At 45.3% G+C, this 25603-nt stretch overlaps 1 protein-coding gene across 1 annotated transcript in view; it reads left to right on the top strand.

Annotated features, from left to right (window-relative positions):
- Positions 1-24333, top strand: part of ubac2 (UBA domain containing 2) — a 209019-nt gene extending 184686 nt beyond the window's left edge. The window contains exons 8-9 of the mRNA XM_078221555.1: positions 12284-12406; positions 23884-24333. Coding sequence (XP_078077681.1) covers positions 12284-12406; positions 23884-23991 — 231 coding nt within the window. The 3' untranslated portion in view covers positions 23992-24333. The remainder of the gene's footprint in view (positions 1-12283; positions 12407-23883) is intronic.
- The last annotated feature ends 1270 nt before the right edge of the window (positions 24334-25603 follow it).

Raw genomic sequence — 25603 nt, 5'->3', positions numbered from 1 at the left:
ACTTTAGGGATTCTATGATAGCTTGAAACGTCCAGAGAGTCAGATTGTGGGACCTGCTACCAAAAGGAATGATGTGGAGATGCCGGCATTGGACTGGGGTAAACACAGTAAGAGTTTTAACAACACCAGGTTAAAGTCCAACAGGTTTATTTGGTAGCAAATGCCATTAGCTTTTGGAGCGGTGCTCCTTCGTCAGATGGAATGGATAGCTGTTCCCAAACAGGGCATACAGAGACACAAAATCAAGTTACAGAATAATGATTAGAATGCGAATCTTTACAGCTGATCAGGTCTTAAAGATACAGACAATGTGAGTGGAGGGAGCATTAAGCATAGGTTAAAGAGATATGTATTGTCTCCAGACAGGACAGCCAGTGAGATTCTGCAAGTCCAGGAGGCAAGCTGTGGGGGTTACCGATAGTGTGACATGAACCCAAGATCCTGGTTTAGGCCGTCCTCATGTGTGCGGAACTTGGCTATCAGTTTCTGCTCAGCGACTCTGTGCTGTCGTGTGTCGTGAAGGCCGCCTTGGAGAACGCTTACCCGAAGATCAGAGGCTGAATGCTCGTAACCGCTGAAGTGCTCCCCAACAGGAAGAGAAAAGTCTTGCCTGGTGATTGTCGAGCGGTGTTCATTCATCCGTTGTCGTAGCATCTGCATGGTTTCCCCAATGTACCATGCCTCGGGACATCCTTTCCTGCAGTGTATCAGGTAGACAACGTTGGCCGAGTTGCAAGAGTAGGTACCGTGTATCTGGTAGATGGTGTTCTCACGTGAGATGATGGCATCTATGTCGATGATCCGGCACGTCTTGCAGAGGTTGCTGTGGCAGGGTTGTGTGGTGTCATGGTCACTGTTCTCCTGAGGGCTGGGTAGTTTGCTGCAGGAGAAAACAGTACCACTTCTGGGAAGTCCATTGTCAACTTGTCGGACTACACACTTCAACCAGATGAAATCGAAGTTCTCAGCCGATGGCTCAATTTTTGCCGCACCACCAAAATAGACCCCATCAATCTCGCAGCGGACACAGAGGAATTCATCAGGCGAATGAGGCTGCGGGAGTTCTTCCACAAACCCCAACAGGCCAACAGCGAACACAATGAGACAGCCAATGAACCGGAACAGCCGACAGAGAGATTCGCAGTGCAACCGAAGAGGAAAGAGTCGAATTGGACTCCTCTGGAAGGCCGCTGCCCTCGACTTGACATGTATGCCCAAGCCATCAGGAGGTGCGTCAACACCAAATTCATCAGCAGCACTCACAAGATAGCCCCGAACATCACCCTAGCACAATGCAACGCAACGCCATCCGTGCTCTCAAGACCAACCGCAACATTCTCTTCAAACCAGCAGACAAAGCAGGGGCCATTGTCATACTGAACAGAACGGATTACTGCAAAGAAGTGTACCGACAACTGAACAACGAGGAACACTACAGACAGTTACCCACAGATCCGACCAAAGAACACACCCGTCAACTCAACACTCTGATCAAGACCTTTGATCTGGACCTTCAGAGCACCCTCCGTGCTCTCATCCCACATACTCCCCGCGTTGGAGATCTCTACTGCCTCCCGAAGATACACAAGGCAAACACACGCGGCCGTCCCGTCGTATCGAGCAATGGGACCCTGTGCAAGAACCTCTCCGGCTATGTTGAGGGCATCCTGAAACCCATTGTACAAAGAACCCCCAGCTTTTGTCGCGACACTACGGACTTCCTACAAAAACTCAACACACATGGAGCAGTTGAACCAGGAGCGCTCCTCGTCACAATGGATGTCTCTGCACTCTACACCAGCATCCCACACGATGATGGCATTGCTGCAACGGCCTCAATACTCAATGCCGACAACTGCCAGTTTCCAGATGCAATTTTACAACTCATCCGCTTCATCCTGGACCACAATGTCTTCACCGTCAACAACCAGTTCTTCATCCAGACACACGGAACAGCCATGGGGACCAAATTCGCACCTCAATATGCCAACATCTTCATGCACAGGTTCGAACAAGACTTCTTCACCACACAGGACCTTCAACCGATGCTATACACTAGATACATCGATGACATTTTCTTCCTTTGGTCTCATGGTGAACAATCACTGAAACAACTATATGATGACATCAACAAGTTCCATCCCTCTCCGGAATCGGTTGCATTCTTGGGCACACGCATCTCCATTAAGGACGATCACCTCAGCACCTCACTGTACCGCAAGCCCACGGATAACCTCACAATGCTCCACTTCTCCAGCTTCCACCCTAAACATGTTAAAGAAGCCATCCCCTACGGACAAGCCCTCCGTATACACAGGATCTGCTTGGATAAGGAGGATCACAACAGACACCTCCAGACGCTGAAAGATGTCCTCATAAGAACAGGATATGGCGTTCGACTCATCGATCGACAGTTCCGACGCGCCACAGCGAAAAACCGCACCGACCTCCTCAGAAAACAAACACGGGACATGGTGGACAGAGTACCCTTCGTCGTCCAGTACTTCCCCAGAGCGGAGAAGCTACGGCATCTCCTCCGAGCCTTCAACATGTCATTGATGAAGACGAACATCTTGCTAAGACCATCCCCACACCCCCACTTCTTGCCTTCAAACAACTGCACAACCTCAAACAGATCATTGTCCGCAGCAAACTACCCAGCCTTCAGGAGAACAGTGACCACGACACCACACAACCCTGCCACAGCAACCTCTGCCGGATCATCGACACGGATGCCATCATCTCACGTGAGAACACTATCTACCAGGTACACGGTACCTACTCTTGCAACTTGGCCAACGTTGTCTACCTGATACGCTGCAAGAAAGGATGTCCCGAGGCATGGTACATTGGGGAAACCATGCGGACACTATGACAACGGATGAATGAACACCGCTCAACAATCACTGTTCTCTTCCTGTTGGGGAGCACTTCAGCGGTCACGGGCATTCAGCCTCTGATCTTTGGGTAGGCGTTCTCCAAGGCGGCCTTCACGACACACGACAGCGCAGAGTCACTGAGCAGAAACTGATTGCCAAGTTCCGCACACATGAGGATGGCCTAAACCGGGATCTTGGGTTCATGTCACATTATCGGTAACCCCCACAGCTTGCCTCCTGGACTTGCAGAATCTCACTGGCTGTCCTGTCTGGAGACAATACACATTTCTTTAACCTGTGCCTAGTCCTCCCTCCACTCACATTGTCTGTATCTTTAAGACCTGATCAGCTGTAAAGATTCGCATTCTAATCAGTATTCTGTAACTTGATATTGTGTCTCTGTGCCCTGTTTGAGAGCAGATATCCACTCCATCTGACGAAGGAGCAGCGCTCCGAAAGCTAATGGCATTTGCTACCAAATAAACCTGTTGGACTTTAACCTGGTGTTGTTAAAACTCTTACCAAAAGGAATGGCAGAGGTGAATAAAATAGATGGGAAGTACATAGAACTATAGTGATACAGTATATAGGGAGGCCATTTGGCCCATTGTGGTTTTGTCAGCTCTTTGAAAGAGCTATCTAATTAATATTTTTCCCCTTCAAGTGTTCACTTCTGTAACGATTTAAATCAGACAATTGAGGTTGGCCTGCTTGAATATGAACTCCCTGATTAAGAGCCAAATTGATAGTCCAATCAAGGAGCCCCATGCTCTGTTCGTAAACAGGCGTGTCAATTCCTCTGGCACTCTGAATGGAGACAGCACATTGAGAGCACTCCATAGTGTTATTGGATCTTGTAAATAAAGGAATTTTAGTGAAGGGACTTCCGCCTCCGAGGACTTATTATAAGTTCCCTTTTCGAAGTTTCTATTGAAGCTATTTCTATGGCCATATTGTTCCCGATGGTAACAACTTGTTACGTGCGTTTTATTTTCCTTTGGTTTTTTTTGCTAGTAATCGACACCTGCTTTACTCTATCCGAACCCTTCAAGGTGAGGGAGAATATAATAGAAAGTTCTGTTGATTGGGTGAAATGAAGAAGGAGGTTCCTATGGAGTATAAACCAGTTGGGCCAAATGGTCAGTTTCTGTGCTGAACAATTCTGAATGAAAAGTTGAAAATGTCAGCTCTGTTCTGGAAAAGCAGCAGGATAATTCCATCCATGGAAAAAATAGTTGAAAAATGATCACAAAGTGGTTCAGCACTTTTCCAATTACCAAGCTACCACTCCATCAAGTTTCTTCCAGTTAAATATTTGGCAGAGTGAAGCCATTATAAGAACTAGGAGCAGGAGTAGGCCATGTGGCTCCTCGAGCCTGCTTCGCCATTCAATAAGATCATGGCTGATCTTTTTGTGGACTCAGTTCCACTTACCCGCCCACTCACCATAACCCTTAATTCCTTTACTGTTCAAAAATTTATCTATCCTTGCCTTAAAAACATTCGATGAGGTAGCCTCAACTGCTTCACTGGGCAGGGAATTCCACAGATTCACAACCCTTTGTGTGAAGAAGTTCCTCCTCAACTCAGTCCTAAATGTGCTTCCCCTTATTTTGAGGCCATGTCCCCTAGTTGTAGTTTCACCCGCCAGTGGAAACGACTTCCCTGCTTCTATCTTATCTATTCCCTTCATAATCTTATATTTCTGTAAGATCTCCCCTCATTCTTCTGAATTCCAATGAGTATAGCCCCAGTCTACTCAGTCTCTCCTCATAAGCCAACCCTCTCAACTCTGGAATCAACCTAGTGAATTTCTTTGCACCCTCTCCAGTGCCAGTATATCCTTTCTCAAGTAAGGAGACTAAAACTGTACACAGTACTCCAAGTGTGGCCTCACTAGCCACCTTATACAGCTACAACATAACCTCGCTGTTTTTAAACTCCATCCCTCTAGCAATGAAGGACAAAATTCCATTTGCCGCCTTAATTACCTGCTGCACCTGCAAACCAACTCCTTGTGATTCTTGCACAAGGACACCCAGGTCCCTCTGCACAGCAGCATGCTGCAATTTTTTTCCATTTAAATAATAGTCCATTTTGCTGTTATTCCTACCAAAATGGATGACCTCACATTTACCAACATTGTACTCCATCTGCCCGACCCTCGCCCACTCAGTGAACCCTGCCAAGAACATTATTCCCTAGCTGTCGGCTCCCTCCCTCTAACACCCGCCTGAGGCTGAACAAGGCAGTTAGTAGTTTCCAAGTTACATTTGACCCTGAGTTAGTGGTAAATTTCTAACTCTGTATCTGCATCGTCACTGAGACTGCCTACTTCCGCCTCCCTCACGTTGCCTGACACTATCCCTGCCTCAGCTAATCTGCTGCTATAACTCTAACCCGTACCTTGATTATCACCTCTAGATCTGACTACTCTGATACCAGCCCCCCCCTAGATTCTAACCCCTGTAAACTTGAGTTCATGAAAAACTCTGCTGCCTGTGTAGTTAGGCACACCAAGTCCATTTACCTGTCACCCCTGTGCTCGTTGATGAACATTGGCTCCCAGTCAGGCAACGCCTCGATTGTAAAATTCTCATCCTTGTTTTCAAACTTCTCTTTGGCCTCGCTCCTCCTCCCTTTCTATAACCTCCTCCAATTCTACACCCCCCAGCCAAGAATTCTAATTCTGGCCTCTTGAGAGTGGTAACAATCTGCAGTGCGTTGCTTGAGAATGTGGTGGAGGCAGATTCAATCAGATTTAATGGGATAAGCACGTGAATGTAAAATGTTTGTAGCACAGTAAGTGGGACTAGCTTAATTGCTCTTGCAGGGAGCTGGCACAGACTCGGTGGGCCAAATGGTCACAGCACGGAAGGAAGCCATTTATTTATGATTCTATAACCCACCTCTGACCCTATCCCACTGCCTTTCCTGAATAGAAGTGACATTTACAGTTAGCAATTCTAGTTCCAGTTAATTAACTCCTCATGTTGGGAAATACCTGGGCCCCCCTTGGAGATACCCTGAGGTGGCATGACACAGAACCACAAACCTGTAAAATAGTTCCCAAACATGCAGCCCTTCCTACCACCCCCTCCCCTCAAAAGAAAAATAACTGAGTGCTGTCCAAAACTCTGGTGTCCATATCCAACCCCATCTTTACCAGAGAGAGACGGGTCAGCGGGGTAGGTGACCCAATGTTTTGACGTGACGGTGTTGAAATATTGCGCTCTCTGGCTGATTCTTGCAGGAGTACAGATGGCATTTTGTTTTCCAGCTTAATTTGGCTTTTACGAAAGTCTTTTTTAAAAAAGTGATGAATTGTGTGTAGTGGACTGTGAGATAAGATCTGTGTATTCCCTGAAGATATGACAAGTTGTATTTGCGTTGTTTTATGCACACTGGTATTAGTCCTTACTGTATGACTTCAGCAGTGGGAGATCTGATGTTTTGATTGTGTGTCCGGACTAGCACTCATTCCTGATTGAACTTGACTCATCCAGTTGTAATTTCTGTTAAAAGAAATGAGTCAAAACAAGGTAAAACCCCAGATTCTTCATTGATATAAAGGAAAATGAGAATGCATGATGATGCATATGTTGCCTCGATAAGTTCAACTTTTGTTTTTATTGACCAAGTATGGTGCAAGTAATGAGAGTAAGAAGTCTCACAACACCAGGTTAAAGTCCAACAGGTTTATTTGGTAGCAAAAGCCACTAGCTTTCGGAGCGCTGCTCCTTCGTCAGGTGAGTGGGAGTTCTGTTCACAAACAGGGCATATAAAGACACAAACTCAATTTACAAAATAATGGTTGGAATGCGAGTCTTTACAGGTAACCAAGTCTTAAAGGTACAGATAATGTGAGTGAAGAGAGGGTTAGGCACAGGTTAAAGAGATGTGTATTGTCTCCAGCCAGGACAGTTCGTGAGATTTTGCAAGCCCAGGCAGGTCGCGTGGGTTACAGATAGTGTGACATGAACCCAAGATCCCAGTTGAGGCCGTCCTCATGTGTGCAGGTAATGAGTTCCAGTGCGGTGTGACAGAACTTGGGCGGCACGGTAGCACAGTGGTTTGCACTGCTGCTTCACAGCTCCAGGGACCCGGGTTCAATTCCCGGCTTGGGTCACTGTCTGTGTGGAGTTTGCACATTCTCCTCGTGTCTGCGTGGGTTTCCTCCGGGTGCTCCGGTTTCCTCCCACAATCCAAAGATGTGTGGGTTAGGTTGATTGGCCGTGCTAAAATTGCCCCTTAGTGTCCTGAGATGCGTAGGTTAGAGGGATTAGCGGGTAAATATGTAGGGATATGGGAGTAGGGCCTGGGTGGGATTGTGGTCGGTGCAGACTCGATGGGCCAAATGGCCTCTTTCTGCACTGTAGGGTTTCTATGATTCTATGAACTTGGTAAGAAAGAAATTTTCTCGCACAATCTCTTTGGTGGATTTTCAATTCTGGGATCCTGTCAGCAAGGCTCACCTATATTGATTCCTGATCCATCAAAACCTCAGTTTTAAACTTCTTATCCTTGTTTTCAAATCGCTGCATGGCTTCACCCCCTTCCCCATCTCTGACCTAAGACCTAATCCCTCTTTCTACATATGTACCAACATGTACCATGACCTCTGCCTCATTAAACTACAAATCACATCTTGGTCTATTGAATGTTACAACACAAAAAAAAAGGCAATTCTGCCCACCCAGTTGTTGATGTGTTTTTCTCCAGAAGAGCCATGAATTCTCATTCCACCTTTCCATACAGTCTGCCTTCTGTCTTCTCAAGCATCTTTCAAGTTTCCTTGTGAAAAGAATTTGTGGATTTCAGTTCAACGATGGTTTGTGACCGAATGCTTTGCATTTTAACCACCTCCTGTGTAAAGTAAATTCCAGCTAGTTTTTCAGTTTGTTTTGCCGTTATCTTAAATGTGTGCCTTCAATATGTGCGGCACGGTGGCACAGTGGTTGGCACTGCTGCCTCATAGCGCCAGGGACCCGGGTTCGATTCCAGCCTCGGGTGACTGTCTGTGCGGAGCCTGCACGTTCTCCCCGTGTCTGCGTGGGTTTCCTCCGGGTGCTCTGGTTTCCTCCCACAGTCCAAAGATGTGCAGGTTAGGTTGATTGGCCATGCTAAATTACTTTTTAATGTCAGGGGGATTAGGAAGGTAAATGTATGGGGTTACAGGATAGTCATGATGTTTTCTTGCATGTTTGTAGAAACTTGATGTCTGTGTCGATATGCGTGATCTTCCTGGAGATCCTCTCCACTTGGAGCCGGCAGTTTGTGGCGTCGATGGTAGTCATGATGTTGTAGAAACTTGATGTGGGTGGGATTGTTGTCGGTGCAGGCTCGGTGGGCCAAATGGCCTCCTTATGTACTATGGATTCTATGATCTTATTAAGCTGAGAGGTCACACAACACCAGGTTAAAGTCCAACAGGTTTATTTGAAATCACAAGCTTTCAGAGCGCTGCTCCTTCATCAGGTGAAGTGTCTTTTTAAGCATCTCCCCAAGCAGTGCAAGCTATCACTACATTACTTTATATGATCCTTCATAACCTTGGAGACCCCTATCATCTCACTGTCTTCGCATCCTGTACCGTGTTGATGTTATGTTCCTCTACAATGGCAGAAATCGAAAATTTACAAAATCATGGAGGGAATGTAGAACATTTCTTCGTTCCAGTCCTACTCAGGCCCCCTCACTCACTCACATGTGTCAAACTTACTCCTGTTACAAACTTGAATTTTCAGCATTTCGAATGGGAGTTGAGACTTCAGTCACTTGAGCTGAGCTTTTCAACTTGTGTTAGTAAAGTAATAAACTTCCACGAGATTGATATGACAGGAAGACCATGATTGCAAATGGAGAAAGTTAGTTGTCTTCTTTTGCACGATGCTTAGATTGCGCCAACTGCTCAGACTGGGAAATGTGACTCCTAAATCCAATGTTAAGACCCAGTAGATAATAAAATTTGACATTTAACCCACCTTAGTTGAAGGGCAGGAATTAATTTTGAGTTTGTTTTTGATTTCCGTTTGTGTTATTTCCTTGCAGTATAACTGGAGCTTAGACGTTTTTGAACTTTCTTGTGCCCAAGTAAGATGTTGTCTCTGGCGGTACGCCAATGGTGTAGCAGAGACCTTTGCTCATTTACCTGATTTTTACTTTCAACAGCACTTGTAACAAACCTAAATGACAGCTCTGCTGACAACAACTGTGGCTCAGTCGTTCATCTTTCATTACCACGGTGGGCACAGTGCGCACTGCTGCCTCACAGCGTCAGGGACCCAAATTCGATTCCCGGCTCGGGTCACTGTCTGTGTAGAGTTTGCACATTCTCCCCATGTCTGCGTGGGTTTCCTCCGGGTGCTCCGGTTTCCTCCCACCGTCCGAAAGACGTGCTGGTTAGATGCATCAGCCATGCTAGATTCTCCCTCAATGTACCCAAACAGGCGCCGGAGTGTGGCGACGAGGGGATTTTCACAGTAACTTAATTGCAGTGTTAATGTCAACCTACTTGTGACAATTAAATAAACTTAAATTTAAAAAAAAATTAAAACCATTAGTCTATTGTTGTATTTGATCATTCGTAAGCCTCACGACCTCAGGATAAACAAAAGCGTCTTACAACCACTTTTGAAGTGTAATCACTTTGTAATGTAAGAATACAGGCCACCAGTTTGTACACAGCAAACTCCCAGAAACAGCAGTGTATATATGAACAGATAAAAGACACAGGGCAGGGTGATAGGGCCTCGTTTGAGCAAGACAGGAAATTTCCGCCCGAGGTCAACGGACATTTCTGTTGTCCGCCCCTCGCTCACTCCGATTCCGTGGCAGGCGGGCCGGTAGAATTCCGGCAGTAGAAACAGATAAAAGATATCAAAACAGATAACAGTGCCGGAATTTTCCAATCGTTCACACCAGCGGGATTTTCCCATCCCGCTGCAGTGAACGGAGATTTAGCTGGGTGTCAAATTCTCTGTCTTTGCTGCAGTGGGAGCGTGGCGTGAACAGCTGGTAAGATCCCCCCCCCCCCCATATTTGTCTGTGACATCTTTGTCAATTACATCCCTCCCCCCTCCCGACCCTTACAGTATAAATCTCGTCCGATTTTCTTTGTCTTCAGCTCTGACGAAGGGTCATCCAGACTCGAAATTGTTGGCTCTATTTTCTCTCCACAGATGCTGTCAGACTTGCTGAGATTTTCCAGCATTTTCTGTTCATGTGTTGTCTACAAACAGATATTCTGTTTTCACAGTATTGATCGAGGGGTAAATATTGACTAGAATACCGGGGGAAGGCACCTGCACTTGTCCAAAGTTGTGCTGTGGAATGTTTGGCCTCAGTTTAACATCTCATCCAAAAGATGGCCGCCCTGACATTTTCTTACCGTGCTGGAGTGTAAGCCTTGATTATAGACTCAAGTCTCCGGAATGGGACTTGAACCCCCAACTTTGTGACTTACAGACAACTGTGCTAGCCACTGGGCCACAGCTGTTAGCTACGATGATGAGATATTGTTCACCATACATGTGCAGGACCGTTGGTCACAGCATGAGGTATTATGTGAGCAGTGCACATCACCTGCGTTCTAAATGTTCATATATCCCAGATTTGGAAGCAGATCCTTCTGCTGGATAGGACTGGGTCAGGGTGTTGTAAATTTCTGGATTCAATATCAATCCCAATCTCTCACAAGTGTTAGAAAGCGGGGTTGATCCCCCCCCCCTCCCCCCCCCCCCCCCCCCTCTGAGAACTAACACCAAAACAGCCAAAGAGGAGTACCTCACCCTATAATCTGTAAAAAGTGTGTGTGAAATGGTGTGACCTGCTCTTCAGCAACCCCTAGTGGTTAAATACAAAATATATCCCTGACACACTCTCTAAAATCAACACGTAACAATTAATTTATCAAACTAACAATGAACAAATTAACTAAGCTATTAATAAACCGAATAAATCCCTTCTAACTATTAACTATTCCCCAATAAAACAAGATTCTACTGTATGCTGTTCAAATAAATACAATTCCCACTCATTAACAAAATAGAAATTAGTCACTCTCTAAATTACAACCAGGTTTTGGGTCTTCCGGAATATTCTGGGCCTTCTGTGTTGATTCTTCTATCTGGAACTTCTGTCTTCTTTGGTACCTTTGCTATCTAGATGGTGCTTTCTCGAAGACATAGATTAAGCTATGAGAGCCAGCGATGCTGTCTTGAGAAAGAGAATTGCAAGCTAAGGGTTGTTAGCTCTGGCAGGTGGCAGTTGCTCTCCCCTCTTTGTCCCACTGCCTCCTTCTTTTATACCCGTGATGACATCTCAATATTTCCCACAATCAGATTGGTCGTAGGTTGTCAAAACCATCAGATTTAAATTTAATAGGTTTTTGGTGTCTAAGTGTCTGATTCAAATTGATTGGCTACATTCAAAAGCCTGTTGTCCTGGTAACACTGCTGCTTGGCCTTTCGATTCTAATGTTTCAGTTTGGGCTCTCTGTGTACTTGCATTTTAAATCTCTAAGCACAGAAAAAGCACCACCTTTTAACAGGACCACGCAATGCTTTCCCCTCTAGCATTCTACAATTTTACAAACAGCAAGTTCTAACTTCCTACCTCCCGATCTACAATTACTCTGCCCAACTTTGCAACCCAAGGAATCATACGACAATGACAGAAACTGAGTTTCCGTGCATCATTTTTGCACAATTCTGTGGAACCTGCCCAGCCTGAAATCAAGATCAGGGAATTCTCCCCCAAAGTCACTCACACTCTTCATGTTGTTATTGCTTGCATAGAAGCACTAGTTCACATTTTTAAAAGGTTTTTGAAGTAAAACATTATTTAATTTATGAAGAAACTGACCAGTGTGTGCCAGTGAAACGAGTAAATGGTTCAGTATAGTAATTTGTAGTCAATTTCAATCATATAGATTCAAATTATTCACAGGTTGAAGATTGGTTCCCTGATTTAAAATGGTGACAATTGGTAATAAACCCATTTTCAGCTGTGTCAATGAGATCAGTTTATATCGATGTTAATGAAAACAATATTCTATTCTGCTGCCCCACACTGGTTCATGGAAAACTTTACTGCCGGAATTTTACCGACACGCCCGCCCAAGGCTCATAAGAACGCACCTGAAGCCAGCGGAGAATGCCGTTCTGCGAGCCTCGCCCGCCCCAGAATCGGTAAAATCAGGGCCTATGCCTGTGATTTTGCCAATGCTTTTTGGTGGAAATTTGAAGCGTAAGTGAGCCAGAGCAATTTTCCAACTGCACTCAAAGCAGAAACACTCTAATCGGTGATGCGTTGGATTCAATGTTCATCTATTTTGCAAGTTGAATCTCGTGACAATTGAGTAGCGTTGGGTGGAATCACTGAAATTTCTTTGCAATTTTCAGGGTGGCTTGATTAACTGGAATAGGTTCTTTCCACCACTACGCAACAGATTTCCTTCCAACAATCAACAACAAGAGAGTGGACCGAACAGACCTTCAACAGCGGCTGCAGTTTCTGAAGAGCAGGTACGCATTCCTGTGGCACGCGGCAATGTCTTGTAAACATGGGATACAGGATGAGTGGATTCAAAATTGGCTCGGTTGAAAGAAGTCTCACAACACCAGGTTAAAGTCCAGCAGGTTTATTTGGTAGCACAAGCTTTCGGAGTGTTGCTCCTTCTTCAGGTAAGTGAAGAACAACTCACACAACTCTTCACTCACCTGAAGAAGGAGCAACACTCTGAAAGCTCGTGCGACCAAATAAACCTGTTGGACTTTAACCTGGTGTTGTGAGACTTCTTACTGCGCCGACCCCAGTCCAATGCCGGCATCTCCACATCAGTTGTAAGAGACAGAGGGGTGATGACAAAAGGCTACTCCAGTGACTGGAAGCCAGTGTCCAGTGGCATACCACAGGGATCTGTGTTGGGCCCCCGATTATTCGTCATTTCTCTAAATGACATTGAGGACAATGTGGTGGGGGTGGGGGGGAGGGGGGGGCGCGATTAATATGTTTGCGGATGACACAAAGATTGGACGGGTGGTTAACAGTGAGATGGAGTGTATTGGGCTACAAGAAGATATAAACGGAGTGGTCAAATGGGCAGGTAAGTAGCAGATGGAATTTCACTGCTTTTCTTTACTTCCCTGCTTTTCAATTCTAGCCCTTCAGAAGTGGACCCCAATGTTTGTTTTGTTGCTGCTTTTAGGGATTTGTGTAGATATGCCCATGGAACCCTTTGCTCCTCTGCCCCATTTGACACTGATTTTCCCAGCAGTGGGGTGAATCTTCATTCCTGCCATCAACATGTAACACATTTTTAGCTTGTGCACACGCGGGCAGTTTCTCTGATGGATAGTTAGCGCCACCTATTGGTCTAAACTAAGGGGGGGTGACACCGATTTATTCAACCAATGGCAGTAAAGGTGGCACTGCACAGCAAGTCAAAGCATCTCACTTCAGTATCAGAACACACACTTCTATTTTCATAAGTGGTTGTCACCCAGTCGCCATCTCCTGCAGTGCTGCCTCACATTGCATTCACTTGGAGAAATTAAGAGTAGTTGTATTGAGCTATGGATAGAAATAAGAGGAAAGCAGTTCCTTGTGCATTCTTCAAAATATAAAGTATCCGCATAGAGCTACATAGAATAGCCAGCTCAGAAATAGGCCATTTAACCCAGCTAGTCCATAGCTGTGTCCTTCCTGTTTTAGCTCCATCAGTCTAACCCTCTATTCTCTTTGTCAAGGTCTAGTAGGCTTTGGCCCAAGTGCTGGTAAATTGAATTTGCATAGATTAGTGTAAGGGAACAGATCAGAAACTCCTAGGTATATTATGCAGACCCGAACATTTGCATTTGATTTTGACATTAGGGTGAGCATAAGGTGTTTCGTTCCAGGTATGATTCAATTGACCCACTGGGAAGCTTTTATCAAAACAAATTTTATTTAAGAACACAGTTAGAATATACAAAAAGAATTAAATAACTTTTACCAATTAAAGTACTTAAACAAGGCAATGTATAATTTTTAACAGCTAATTATCTCTATTGTTCCAATTTAAAGCAATATTCCCTTAGACATACATCCTTCTTCAGAATTAGTCAGCACAAAAATAGGTATGCTCACGTGGTGCTAGATTTCCAGCCTTTTATCACTCCTGGACAGAGATCCAGACAGCAGAGAGGAATATATCCTCAAAACAACATGAATTTCAGAGAAGTAACCATAGTCTCTGGCAGCTCCCAGTCTCCAGACTTCAGACAGGGGGAAAGAGAGGCACTGCTCTCTTTCAACTCAAAAGCAGCATCTAAGCTTGAATATTCTGTGTTAGCCTAGCTCCATCCAGTCACATGACCTTACCTGTCAATCAGTCTAATCAAGCCCGACTCTGCAAAATCCCAGGGGAACACTAGAAACAACAGAACAGCATTAGTCCAGATTAAAACAACCATTCTAGCAATTATGCTGCTGCAGTAACAATACAGGATGCCGGGTATAGACAGAATGGCACCGACAATACAAAAAAACTGCTAAAACAGGTCTTGCACAAGGAATAACAAATACCAATTGTATCGTCACAATTGGTATTTGATAGTCGGTGTAGACATGGTGGGCTGAAGGGCCTCTTTCTGTACTGTATCACTCTCTGACTATGACTCTCACCCCTCATGTGCTTTTCTATCCTCCCCTTAAATGCATCCACATTCTTCACATCATCCACTCTCTGTGGTAATGAGTTCCACATTCTCACCACGCTCGGGACAAAGAGGCATCTCCTGAATTCATTATTTGATCTCTTGTGGACTATCTTGTATTGTTGGCCTCTGGGTATGAACACACTCCATGTGCCAACTCCATCAAAGCTGCTCATATTTCTGAAGACCTCTATTAGGTAATTATTTTCCAGTGAGAAGCCATGTCTAGAAACTGCACCTTGCTGAAACCAGGAGTGAAATATACAGGAGTCCGTTCCAGTTTAATCGGAGAATATCAACTTTAATATGGCTGTAAAATAGAGCACTAAGTGGTTACAAATCGGTCTTTCACTTTTGGCATGTGATATATGATAGATTAAAGCCCTCTCTTGCAATATACAGAGGAGAATAAGAGACTATGCCCATATTCACAGTGACACAGAGACTGTGCCCATATTCACAGTGACACAGAGACTGTGCCCATATCCACACTGATCCAGAGACTGTGCCCATATTCACAGTGACACAGAGACTGTGCCCATATTCACAGTGACACAGAGACTGTGCCCATATCCACACTGATCCAGAGACTGTGCCCATATCCACAGTGACACAGAGACTGTGCCCATATCCACAGTGACACAGAGACTGTGCCCATATCCACACTGATCCAGAGACTGTGCCCATATTCACAGTGACACAGAGACTGTGCCCATATTCACAGTGACACAGAGACTGTGCCCATATCCACACTGATCCAGAGACTGTGCCCATATTCACAGTGACACAGAGACTGTGCCCATATCCACACTGATCCAGAGACTGTGCCCATATTCACAGTGACACAGAGACTGTGCCCATATCCACAGTGACACAGAGACTGTGCCCATATCCACAGTGACACAGAGACTGTGCCCATATCCACAGTGACACAGAGACTGTGCCCATATCCACAGTGACACAGAGACTGTGCCCATATCCACAGTGACACAGAGACTGTGCCCATATCCACAGTGACACAGAGACTGTGCCCATATCCACAGTGACACAGAGACTGTGCCCATATCCACAGTGACAAAGAGACTGTGCCCATATCCACAGTGACACAGAGACTGTGCCCATATCCACACTGATCCAGAGACTGTGCCCATATTCACAGTGACACAGAGACTGTGCCCATATCCACAGTGACACAGAGACTGTGCCCATATCCACAGTGACACAGAGACTGTGCCCATATCCACAGTGACACAGAGACTGTGCCCATATCCACAGTGACACAGAGACTGTGCCCATATCCACAGTGACACAGAGACTGTGCCCATATCCACAGTGACACAGAGACTGTGCCCATATCCACAGTGACACAGAGACTGTGCCCATATCCACAGTGACACAGAGACTGTGCCCATATCCACAGTGACACAGAGACTGTGCCCATATCCACAGTGACAAAGAGACTGTGCCCATATCCACAGTGACACAGAGACTGTGCCCATATCCACAGTGACCCAGAGACTGTGCCCATATCCACAGTGACCCAGAGACTGTGCCCATATCCACAGTGACACAGAGACTGTGCCCATATCCACAGTGACCCAGAGACTGTGCCCATATCCACAGTGACCCAGAGACTGTGCCCATATCCACAGTGACCCAGAGACTGTGCCCATATTCACAGTGACACAGAGAGTGTGCTGATAGCCACAGTGGTTAACATGTTGGATGTAAGGGTTCTGGGTAAAATGCGTTTGCACAGTTGTGAACAGCATTAGCGCAGCCATACAATTTCCTTCAACTGTACTAAATAAGGCAAGCTGTGGTCACAGGTGTCCGTTTTGAAAAAAACACAAGGTATGTCGCACTGGTAAGGTAGAGGGAGCTCTCGCAAAGTGAAAGAACTTCTTCCCTCAGCAATAAGTGTGGTTCATCCTAATTCATCTGGAAAGTAATTCTAAAGAACCTTTGCCCCACTGTTGAATCAAATTGTTCCCTGAATGAGTCCAGGCATTTTACTTCTGGTCTTCCATAGAATCCTACAGTGCAGAAGGAGGCCATTCGGCCCATCAAGTCTGCACCAACTGCAATCCCACCCAGGCCCCATCCCCATAACCCAATGCATTTATTTACCCAAGCTAATCCCCCTGACACTAAGGGGCAATTTAGCATGGCCAATCAACTTAACACATCTTTGGATTGTGGAGGAAACCGGAGCATCCGGAGGAAACCCACGCAGACATGGGGAGGATGTGCAAGCTCCACACAGACAGTGACCGAAGCCGGGAATCGAACCCGGGTCCCTGGCGCTGTGAGGCAGCAGCGCTAACCACTGATCTGTAAGTTTGTTCCATGTGTTGAATACTCTTGGTGCAAAGAAGAATTTCCTGATATTTGTTCTAAAAGTACCCTACTGTAGTTCAAAATGAAGTCCCCTGGTTCTAGCCCTGCAGATTAATTTAAAGTTATATTCCAGCTAACTTTTCGATACCCTTCAGAAGCATAGACATCCTGAAGGAGCATGTGCAGAATCAGCTCTCAAACCTGTCTGTCCTGGCCATTTTACTCCAGTTATTTCACAGCTCACATACCCCTCACACTGGGGATTAGCATCATGTCCCTTTGCACTGCTTGAATGCAGGACATAGAATCCCTACAGTGCGGAAAGAAGGCCATTCGGCCCATCAAGTCTGCACCGCCACAATCCCACCCAGGCCCTATCCCCATTATCCGACGTATTTACCCTGCTAATCCCCCTGACACTAAGGGGAAATTTAGCACGGCCAATCCACCTAATCCACGCATCTTTGAAGTGTGGGAGGAAACCAGAGCACCCGGAGGAAACCCACGCAGACACGGGGAGAATGTGACCCCCCCCCCCCCCCCCCCCCCCCCCCCCCCCGAACCCTCCTTTCACACACAAGGAAACTCAGCTTGGATGCTCTGGTTGCAGGGCAATCATTGGAAAATCCGTAAATCCCTTCAATCCTGACCACGACGGAGTATTCTCCAGGTTCCTCAGCGACCCCACTCTCACCTTCACTGCTTCTACTTCACCCAAAAGAAAGAAAATTAAAGAATTAAGTCATGGTTTCCCTGCAGGAGAGACCGCATCGATAACAGTTGTATTATAACTCACTCACTCCTTCAAAGGAATTCACCTCCCATTCTGTACAAAGAGAACTTGCCTGGGTGAATGTGGCTGTTTATTTTGGAATGGATGGGTTTCTGTGTCCATAAACTGGCAGCTTGTTCTGATTCTAGACTGCTTTTACTGGGGGCTGTCACGTCTCTGAACTTTTTACATCGACTGGGGAAGGCAGATGGGGGCGTCGGTTTAACGCCTCATCCAAACGATGCATCCCCAACAATACAGCACTCCCTCAGTGTGAGCACTGAGTCAGCCAAGCTCTCTCGTGTTCAAGTCTCTGGCATGAGACAACAGCCCATTGACTCGGAGATGAGGGTGTTGCTCACTGAGCCACGGCTGGGACAGGCAATGAATGGAGGGCAATTTGCCACCCACACTGCCAGGAAAAAGGGAAATAAAGTAAAGTTTATTTATTAGTCAGAAGTAGGCTTACATTAACACAGCAATAAAACTACTGTGAAAATCCCCTAGTCACCACACTCCAGCGCCTGTTCAGGCACACTGAGGGAGAATTTATCATGGCCAATTCGCCTAACCTGCACATCTTTGGACTGTGGGAGGAAACCGGAGCACCCGGAGGAAACCCACGCAGACACGGGGAGAACGTGCAAACTCTGCACAGACAGTGACCTAAGCCGGGAATTGAACCTGGGTCCCTGGTGCTGTGAGGCAGCAGTGCTAACCACTGTGCCACCGTGCCAATACAGCACTGATGCTGGCATGTCGGTCTGCGGGGCGTAAACTGTAAAGTTTACTACAGTGAGATGCTCTGCCCAGTCTAGCTTACTGTTTTATTTTCCAAATGATTCAGCAAGTACGTCTTAATTGAAGTTGGTGGAACCACACAAGTTAGTTTACTTCACTGGCTGACGATTCCAGTGTATGATAAGTGTCAGCTTCATATATGGAGATGCACAATTCACTCTACTTGCCCGCTGGCAATGTGTTATAGTGCTGGTAACACGAGAAAGTTTCATTCATTTGAAGCTGAGTGGGCCAGTTAAGAGAGCAGTAAAGAGCCACCCACATTGCTGTGGTTCTAGAGTCACATATAGGTCAGACCGAATAAGGATGGCAGATTTCCTTACCTCATGGGCATTGAACCAGGTGGATTGACTATGATAATGATAGTCTCATGGTCATCTTTACTAAGATTCCAGATTTTTTTTAATGAATTGAGTTTAAATTGTAGTTGGTGCAGACTTGATGGGCCGAATGGCTTCCTTCTGCAGCGTAGGGATTCCATTCTGTGATTCTAAATTCCACCAGCTGCCGTGGTGGGATTTGAACCCGTGTCCCCAAAGCATTGGCGTGGGCCTCTGGATTACTAGTCCAGTGATATTACCACTACACCACCATCTCCTCTTAATTTCAATACATATTGTCAGGACCTGAACTTTCTCTCCCTTCTAAATTACCTCTACCCCTTTCCCCCGCCAATACTTTTATAATTCACCAAAGAAAGAGTTGAAGGAAATGTTTAAAACACTACATTTAACACCCCGGTGATTTTTGTTCTCGGTGTTTGCTTACAACAGTGACCTGATGTCCGCAGGTGCAATCCTGGATCGCACTTTATCAACTTGAATATGTCTAATATTAGTGGTGGGAGTTGTACTATACAAATGCAAGTTGTTGTTGATCCTGTGTCATCCACTCAGTCATGTAGTGACTGCATGTAGCATGCAGGTTCCGTTGGCAGTTAGGAAGGCAAATTCAATGTCAGCATTCATTTCCAGAGGGCTAGCATACAAGAGCAGGGATGTACTGTTGAGGCTGTATAGGCTCTGGTCAGACCCCATTTGGAATATTGTGAGCAGTTTTGGGCCCCATAGCTAAGGAAGGATGTGCTGGCCTTGGAGGGGGTCCAGAGGAGATTCACAAGAATGATCCCAAGAATTAAGGGTTTGCCATATGAGGAGCGGTTGAGGGGTCTGGGTCTGTACTCGATGGAATTCAGAAGGATGGGAGGGGAACCTAATTGAAACTTTGAGAGGCCTAGATAGAGTAGATGTGGAGAGGATGTTTCCACTACTGGGAGAGACTAGAACTTGAGGGCACAACCTCAGAGTGAAGGGACGCTCCTTTAAAACTGGGATGAGGAGGAATTTCTTCAGCCAGAGGGTGGTGAATCTGTGGAACTCATTCCCACAGAGGACTGTGGAGGCCAGGTCATTGAGTGTCTTTAAGACAGAGATAGGTTCTTGATCAATAAGGGGATCAAGGATTATGGGGAGAAGGCAGGAGAATGGGGGTGAGAATCATATCAGCCATGATTGAATAGGGGAGCAAACTCGATGGGCCAAATGGCCTAATTCTGCTCCTATATCTTATGGCCTTATGTAATTGTCAAACCAAGGGAAGGTTCTGCAAAATTGCTCAAAATATCTGGTAAAGAAACAGGCCATTCGGTCCATCTGATCCATATTTTACACCAGCCTCCTCTCCCCCTTCTTCAACTAATCCCGTCAGCATGTACTCTTTCCCTGGTGCTTATCTGCTTCCCTTAAATGCAATTGTACAAGAAGGCCATTTGGTCCATCATATATAATCCCTCCTTGTGGGTCTACTTATAGCACATGGACTGCAGCGGTTCAAGAAGACAGGTCACCACCACCTTCAATAAACATTGGCCTAGCCAGTGGCACCCACATCCCATGAAAGAACAAAAAAATCTCAATCACACTTCACTGTCTGTCCCATAGCCCTGCAAACCTTTTCTCTTTGCATAATTATCCATCTCTTTGTTGAAAGCAATGACTGAATCTGCCTCCAGCACACACTCAGGCAGCACATTCCAGACCCTAAACACTCACTGTGTAAAAAGGATTGTCCATCCGCTGCTTCATTTACCAATCAGCTTCAAAAGATGCCCTCTGGTTCTCAACCCTTCCACAATGGGAACAGTTTCTTCCTACCCTCCAGAAACCTCAAAGTTGTGAACACAATGCATCAATGATCTGTCTTAAAATATACGAATAAATGTATTCCACATTGAAAGATGTCATATTCTTAAAGAGCTTGACAGATTAGATAGTGTTTCCCCTGGCTGGAGAGTCTGCGGGTTGGTCAAGTGCTGGATAACACAAAGGTTACTGTAGAAATATTTCAGTTTGGAGACACAGCCTCTGTTCTAAACCCATCATGCCACCGCCTCATTAGCCATAGAGTCATGGAGGTTTACAGCATGGAAATTGGCCCTTTGGCCCAACTTGTCCATGCCGCCCTTTTTTTTTAAACCCCTAAGCTAATCCCAATTGCCCGCGTTTGGCCCATATCCCTTTATACCCATATTACCCATATAATTGTCTAACTGCTTTTTAAAAGACAAAATTGCACCCGCCTCTACTACTACCTCTGGCAGCTTGTTCCAGACACTCACCACCCTCTATGTGAAAAAAATTGCCCCTCTGGACACTTTTGCATCTCTCCCCTCTCACTTTAAACCTATGACCCCTTGTTTTAGACTCCCCTACCTGTGGGAAAAGATATCGACTACCTAGCTGAGCTGTGCCCCTCATTATTTTACAGACCTCTATAAGATCACCCTTCAGTCTTCTACGCTCCAGAGAAAAGGTCCCAGTCCATCCAGTCTCTCCTTATAACTCAAACCATCAAGTCCCAGTAGCATCCTAATAAATCTTTTCTGCACTCTTTCCAGTTTAATAATATCCTTTCTATAGTAGGGTGACCAGAACTGCACACAGTACTCCCAAGTGTGGCCTTACCAATGTCTTGTACAACTTCAACAAGACGTCCCAACTCCTGTATTCAATGTTCTGACCAATGAAATCAAGCATGCTGAATGCCTTCTTCATCATTCTGTCCACCTGTGACTCCACTTTCAAGGAGCTATGAACATGTACCCCCCCAGATCTCTTTGTTCTGTAACTCTCCCCAACGCCCTACCATTAACCGAGTAAATCCTGCCCTGGTTCAATCGACCAAAATGCATCACCTCGCATTTATCTCAATTAAACTCCATCTGCCATTCGTTAGCCCACTGGCCCAATTGATCAAGATCCAGTTGATCAATTAGTGTGAGTGACGTCTTGTTTCAGACCACAACACTCAAATATAGCCTCGGTGGTGGAGAGGTAAGCACGGCTTGCAGCCCACTTCCTGCCCAGTGTGACCATGGACAGGGCAGTTCCAGAATTCAAAGTTGAGACGTTCTCGATGAATGAAGGGACTTTATTTAGTCTCCTGCAATGACTTGGTCATCGGAAGATAAGCTTTACTAGAAGAAACATGCTATTGTACAGATTATCATTCAATTGCAGTCTGTGGGAAAAGAGTTTTGCTGCCCTCTGCATAGCGAGTTTATAAAGACTAACAATTGAGTGCTCAAAATCGAGTTCTAAATGGGCCGCTCTTTGTCCTGAGGCTGTGACCCAAGGTCACACCTGCGGTTATCATTAAATAAATGTTCGCAGAATAAGGATGTTAATCTGTGACGCCGACACAACCAAAGCAGAAACAGGGGACACCAAGTTAAGGGACTGTAGGTGGACGCATTGAAGTATTTATTAGATAATATCTTCAGTTAGTGAAAATGTCAGGTCACAATTACTCATTCCTCTTCTAAAACAGCCAATCTTGAAGCATGCGTTACTTTGTTGAAAAGTCCCTTTATTGCCCTTCTAGTAGATCTGAGGTCACAGTTTCATTCTCCTGAATACATGCTTTAGCTGGGACTACCCTCCCTCCTTTATCACTCGCAGGTTTTGTAGAAGTTTTCCTTGGTGCTTGTGATTAATACACAAGCTGTTTTATACTTACATTTTCCATCCTGTGCTCTCTGACCTACATGGGTTCCTGGTCCAGTACCCGTAACCATAGAAACGTTACGGTGCAGAAAGAGACCATTCAGCCCATCGTGTCAGTGCCGGCCGAAAAAGAGAAACTATTCGCTCATTTTAATTCCCATATTCCAGCACCTGGTCCATAACCTTGCAACTTTTACAGCTTGTTCGGGGGAGGCGATGGCCAAGTGGTATTATCGCTAGACTATTAATCCAGAAACTCAGCTCATGTTCTGGGGATTGAGGGTAGAGTCACAGCAGATGGGGGAAATTGAATTCAAGAAAAAATGTCTGGAATCAAGAATCCACTGATGACCATGAAACCATTGTCAATTGTCAGAAAAACCCACCTGGTTCACTTTAGGGAAGGAAATCTGCCATCCTTACCTGGTCTGGCCTACATGTGAGTCCAGAGCCACAGCAATGTGGTTGACTCTCAACTGCCCTCCAAGGGTAACTGGGGATGGACAATAAATGCTGGTCCAGCCAGCGACGCCCATGTCCCATGAATGAATAAAAAATCTTAAGATGTCAATGTAGGAGCCTTTTAAATGAGTTGAGCGTTTTAACCTCGAGCACCAATTTAGACAGTGAATTCCAGACACCCACCACCCTCTGGGTGAAAAAGGTTTTGCCTCATGTCCCCTCTAATCCTTCTACCAATCATCTTAAATCCATGCCCCCTGGTAATTGACCTCTTCAGTAAGGGGGAACAAGTAGCACCTTGAATTTAAAATTCTCATCTTCATGTGATATCAATAGCATCTTGTATTTGTATAGCCCATAACATAGTAAAATGTGCAAGGTGCTTCACAGAGGTCCAAGAGATAGGCTTGAAGGAGTATCAAACGAAGCGAGAGAAATATAGGGCCGGAATCCCAGATCCTGGTGCCTCAACAGCTGAAGGCACGGCCACCAACGATGGAGCGATCACAATTGAAAATGTCCAAGAGGCCAGAGTTGTAAGAGTGCAGCGATCTCAGAGGGTTGTAGAGCTGCAGGAGAATGCAGAGATAAGGAAGGCTGAGGCCCTGGAGAAATAAGAATTGTAATATTGGAGTGTGGCTTAACTGGGAGCCAGTGTGAGTCAGCAGGGAGATGGGTGAATGGGACTTAAAGAGTCTGCGCAGCAGAAATGTGATTGAGCTTTAGTTTATCGAGGATGTCAAATGGGAGGCTGACCAGGAGGGCCATGGGAATTGTTAAACGGACAGGAAGCAGAAGAGTGGGTGATGGTTTAGGAGCAGGTTAACTAAAGCAGGGGTACAGACGGGCAATGTGACCGGTTGATGTGAGTTTCCTTACGTTTAATTTCTCTTATCTGGATGTTGTTTTGTGTGTGTATGTTGCAGGTGGCGAGGCTGATGGAGATGGGCTTTTCCAGAGTCGATGCCATGGAGGCTCTGAGAGCGACCAACAATGATCTTAACATGGCCACCAACTTCCTACTTCAGCACTAGCAGGAGTGGTGACTTACAGAGGACTTTGTGCATCTGACTTCAGCATTGGACCTGCGGATGCTGAGGTAGCACCGGGCAGCACAGAAGTCAGAAATGTTTGGGTGAGAAAAGGAAGTATTTGATTTAAAATTGCAAAGAGCTGATTATATTTTGACATCAAGTACTTGTAAGAATCACGAAAGGATGATCACTTAAGGGAACAAACCTAGGAGACTCATAATGTTAATAAATAAAGTGTTCAAGTTCTCAGAGGTGCGTGCAATTGTTTTTCTGAAAGCAAATTAATCTGTTGATGTATCAAATGGAATTCAAATTGCTAAATAAAATTGTTAGTTTAATACAGCTCATTGCTTCCACCCTGGCTCAATAACCAAAACTCTTCTCAATACTGTCTGGGATTTTGTACATTCACTCCAGAGCAAAGGGGGCCTCCACTTAAAGCTCCTCAGGAACAAGGGACCTTTGAGAGTGCAGGGCTCCCTCGGCATCGCACTGGATGGGTCAGCCTCGATTATGGGTTAAAAATCTGATAATCTCCACATGAAGAGAGATTGAACAGTTTCGGCCTAGACTCTCTGGAATTTAAGAAGAATGAGGGGAGATCAAATTTGAGTTATACAAGAAGATAAAAGGTATGGATAAAGTAGACGTGGAGCAGATGCTTCCTCTTGTGGGGCATTCTAGGACGAGAGGTCATAGTCTTAAGATAAGAGGCAGTAAATTTACTACTTCCAAAGGGTTGTGAATCTGTGGAATTCGCTGTCCCAAAGTGTGGTGGATGCTGGGACAGTGAGTAAGTTTAAGGAGGAGTTAGACAGATTTTTAACTGGTAACGGGTTGAAGGGTTACGGGGAGAAGGCAGGAAAATGGGGATGAGGAGTATAGCAGCCATGATCGAATGGCTGAGTGGACTCAATGGGCCGAATGGCCTCATTCTGCTTCTATATCTTATGAATTTATGTAGAACTGCAGCTTTCACTTAATAACAAGACACATTGATGGGCCAGGGTGCTCTCAACTAGAGAAAGGAAACTGTGAGCACTATTCTAAAACAATGGCTATTTTAGATTTGGAATGTGAGCATTGATGAACTGAGTGACATTTAACCATCAATGTTGCTGAGGATCTGGAGTCATATCATTATATCTCATATGGAGTCAGTACAGATTTCCTTCTCTGAAGGGCATTCATGAATCAGATGGGTTTTTACAACAATGGTTTCATGGTCATTTTTCAAGATGGCGCCAGAGCGAGGTGACTTCTTGCAAGCTGTGCCCAGCATACCTTCTTATTCTACATTTTGCTCTCATTCTATGCTTCTACAGCTTCATTCTAACTCTTTTACACTCTCTAACAAATGTCTAATTCAATCTCTTACAGATTTGGCAATCCTTAGGATCTTTCTCTACACCCTAGCTATGACTGTAACACTACATTCTGCACTCTCTCCTTTCCTTCTCTATGAATGGTATGCTTTGTCTGTATAGCGCACAAGAAACAATACTTTTCACTGTATGCCAATACATGTGACAATAATAAATCAAGTCATCATTGGACTTCTAATTTATAGAATTCAATTTTTATCATCTGCCGTGGTGGGATTTGAGCCCAG

This window comes from Mustelus asterias, chromosome 10 (assembly GCF_964213995.1).
Source record: "Mustelus asterias chromosome 10, sMusAst1.hap1.1, whole genome shotgun sequence".
Classification (NCBI taxonomy): Eukaryota; Metazoa; Chordata; class Chondrichthyes; order Carcharhiniformes; family Triakidae; genus Mustelus; species Mustelus asterias.
The sequence above is the reverse complement of the archived record's forward strand: the minus strand, read 5'-3'. Positions and strand labels throughout refer to the sequence as shown.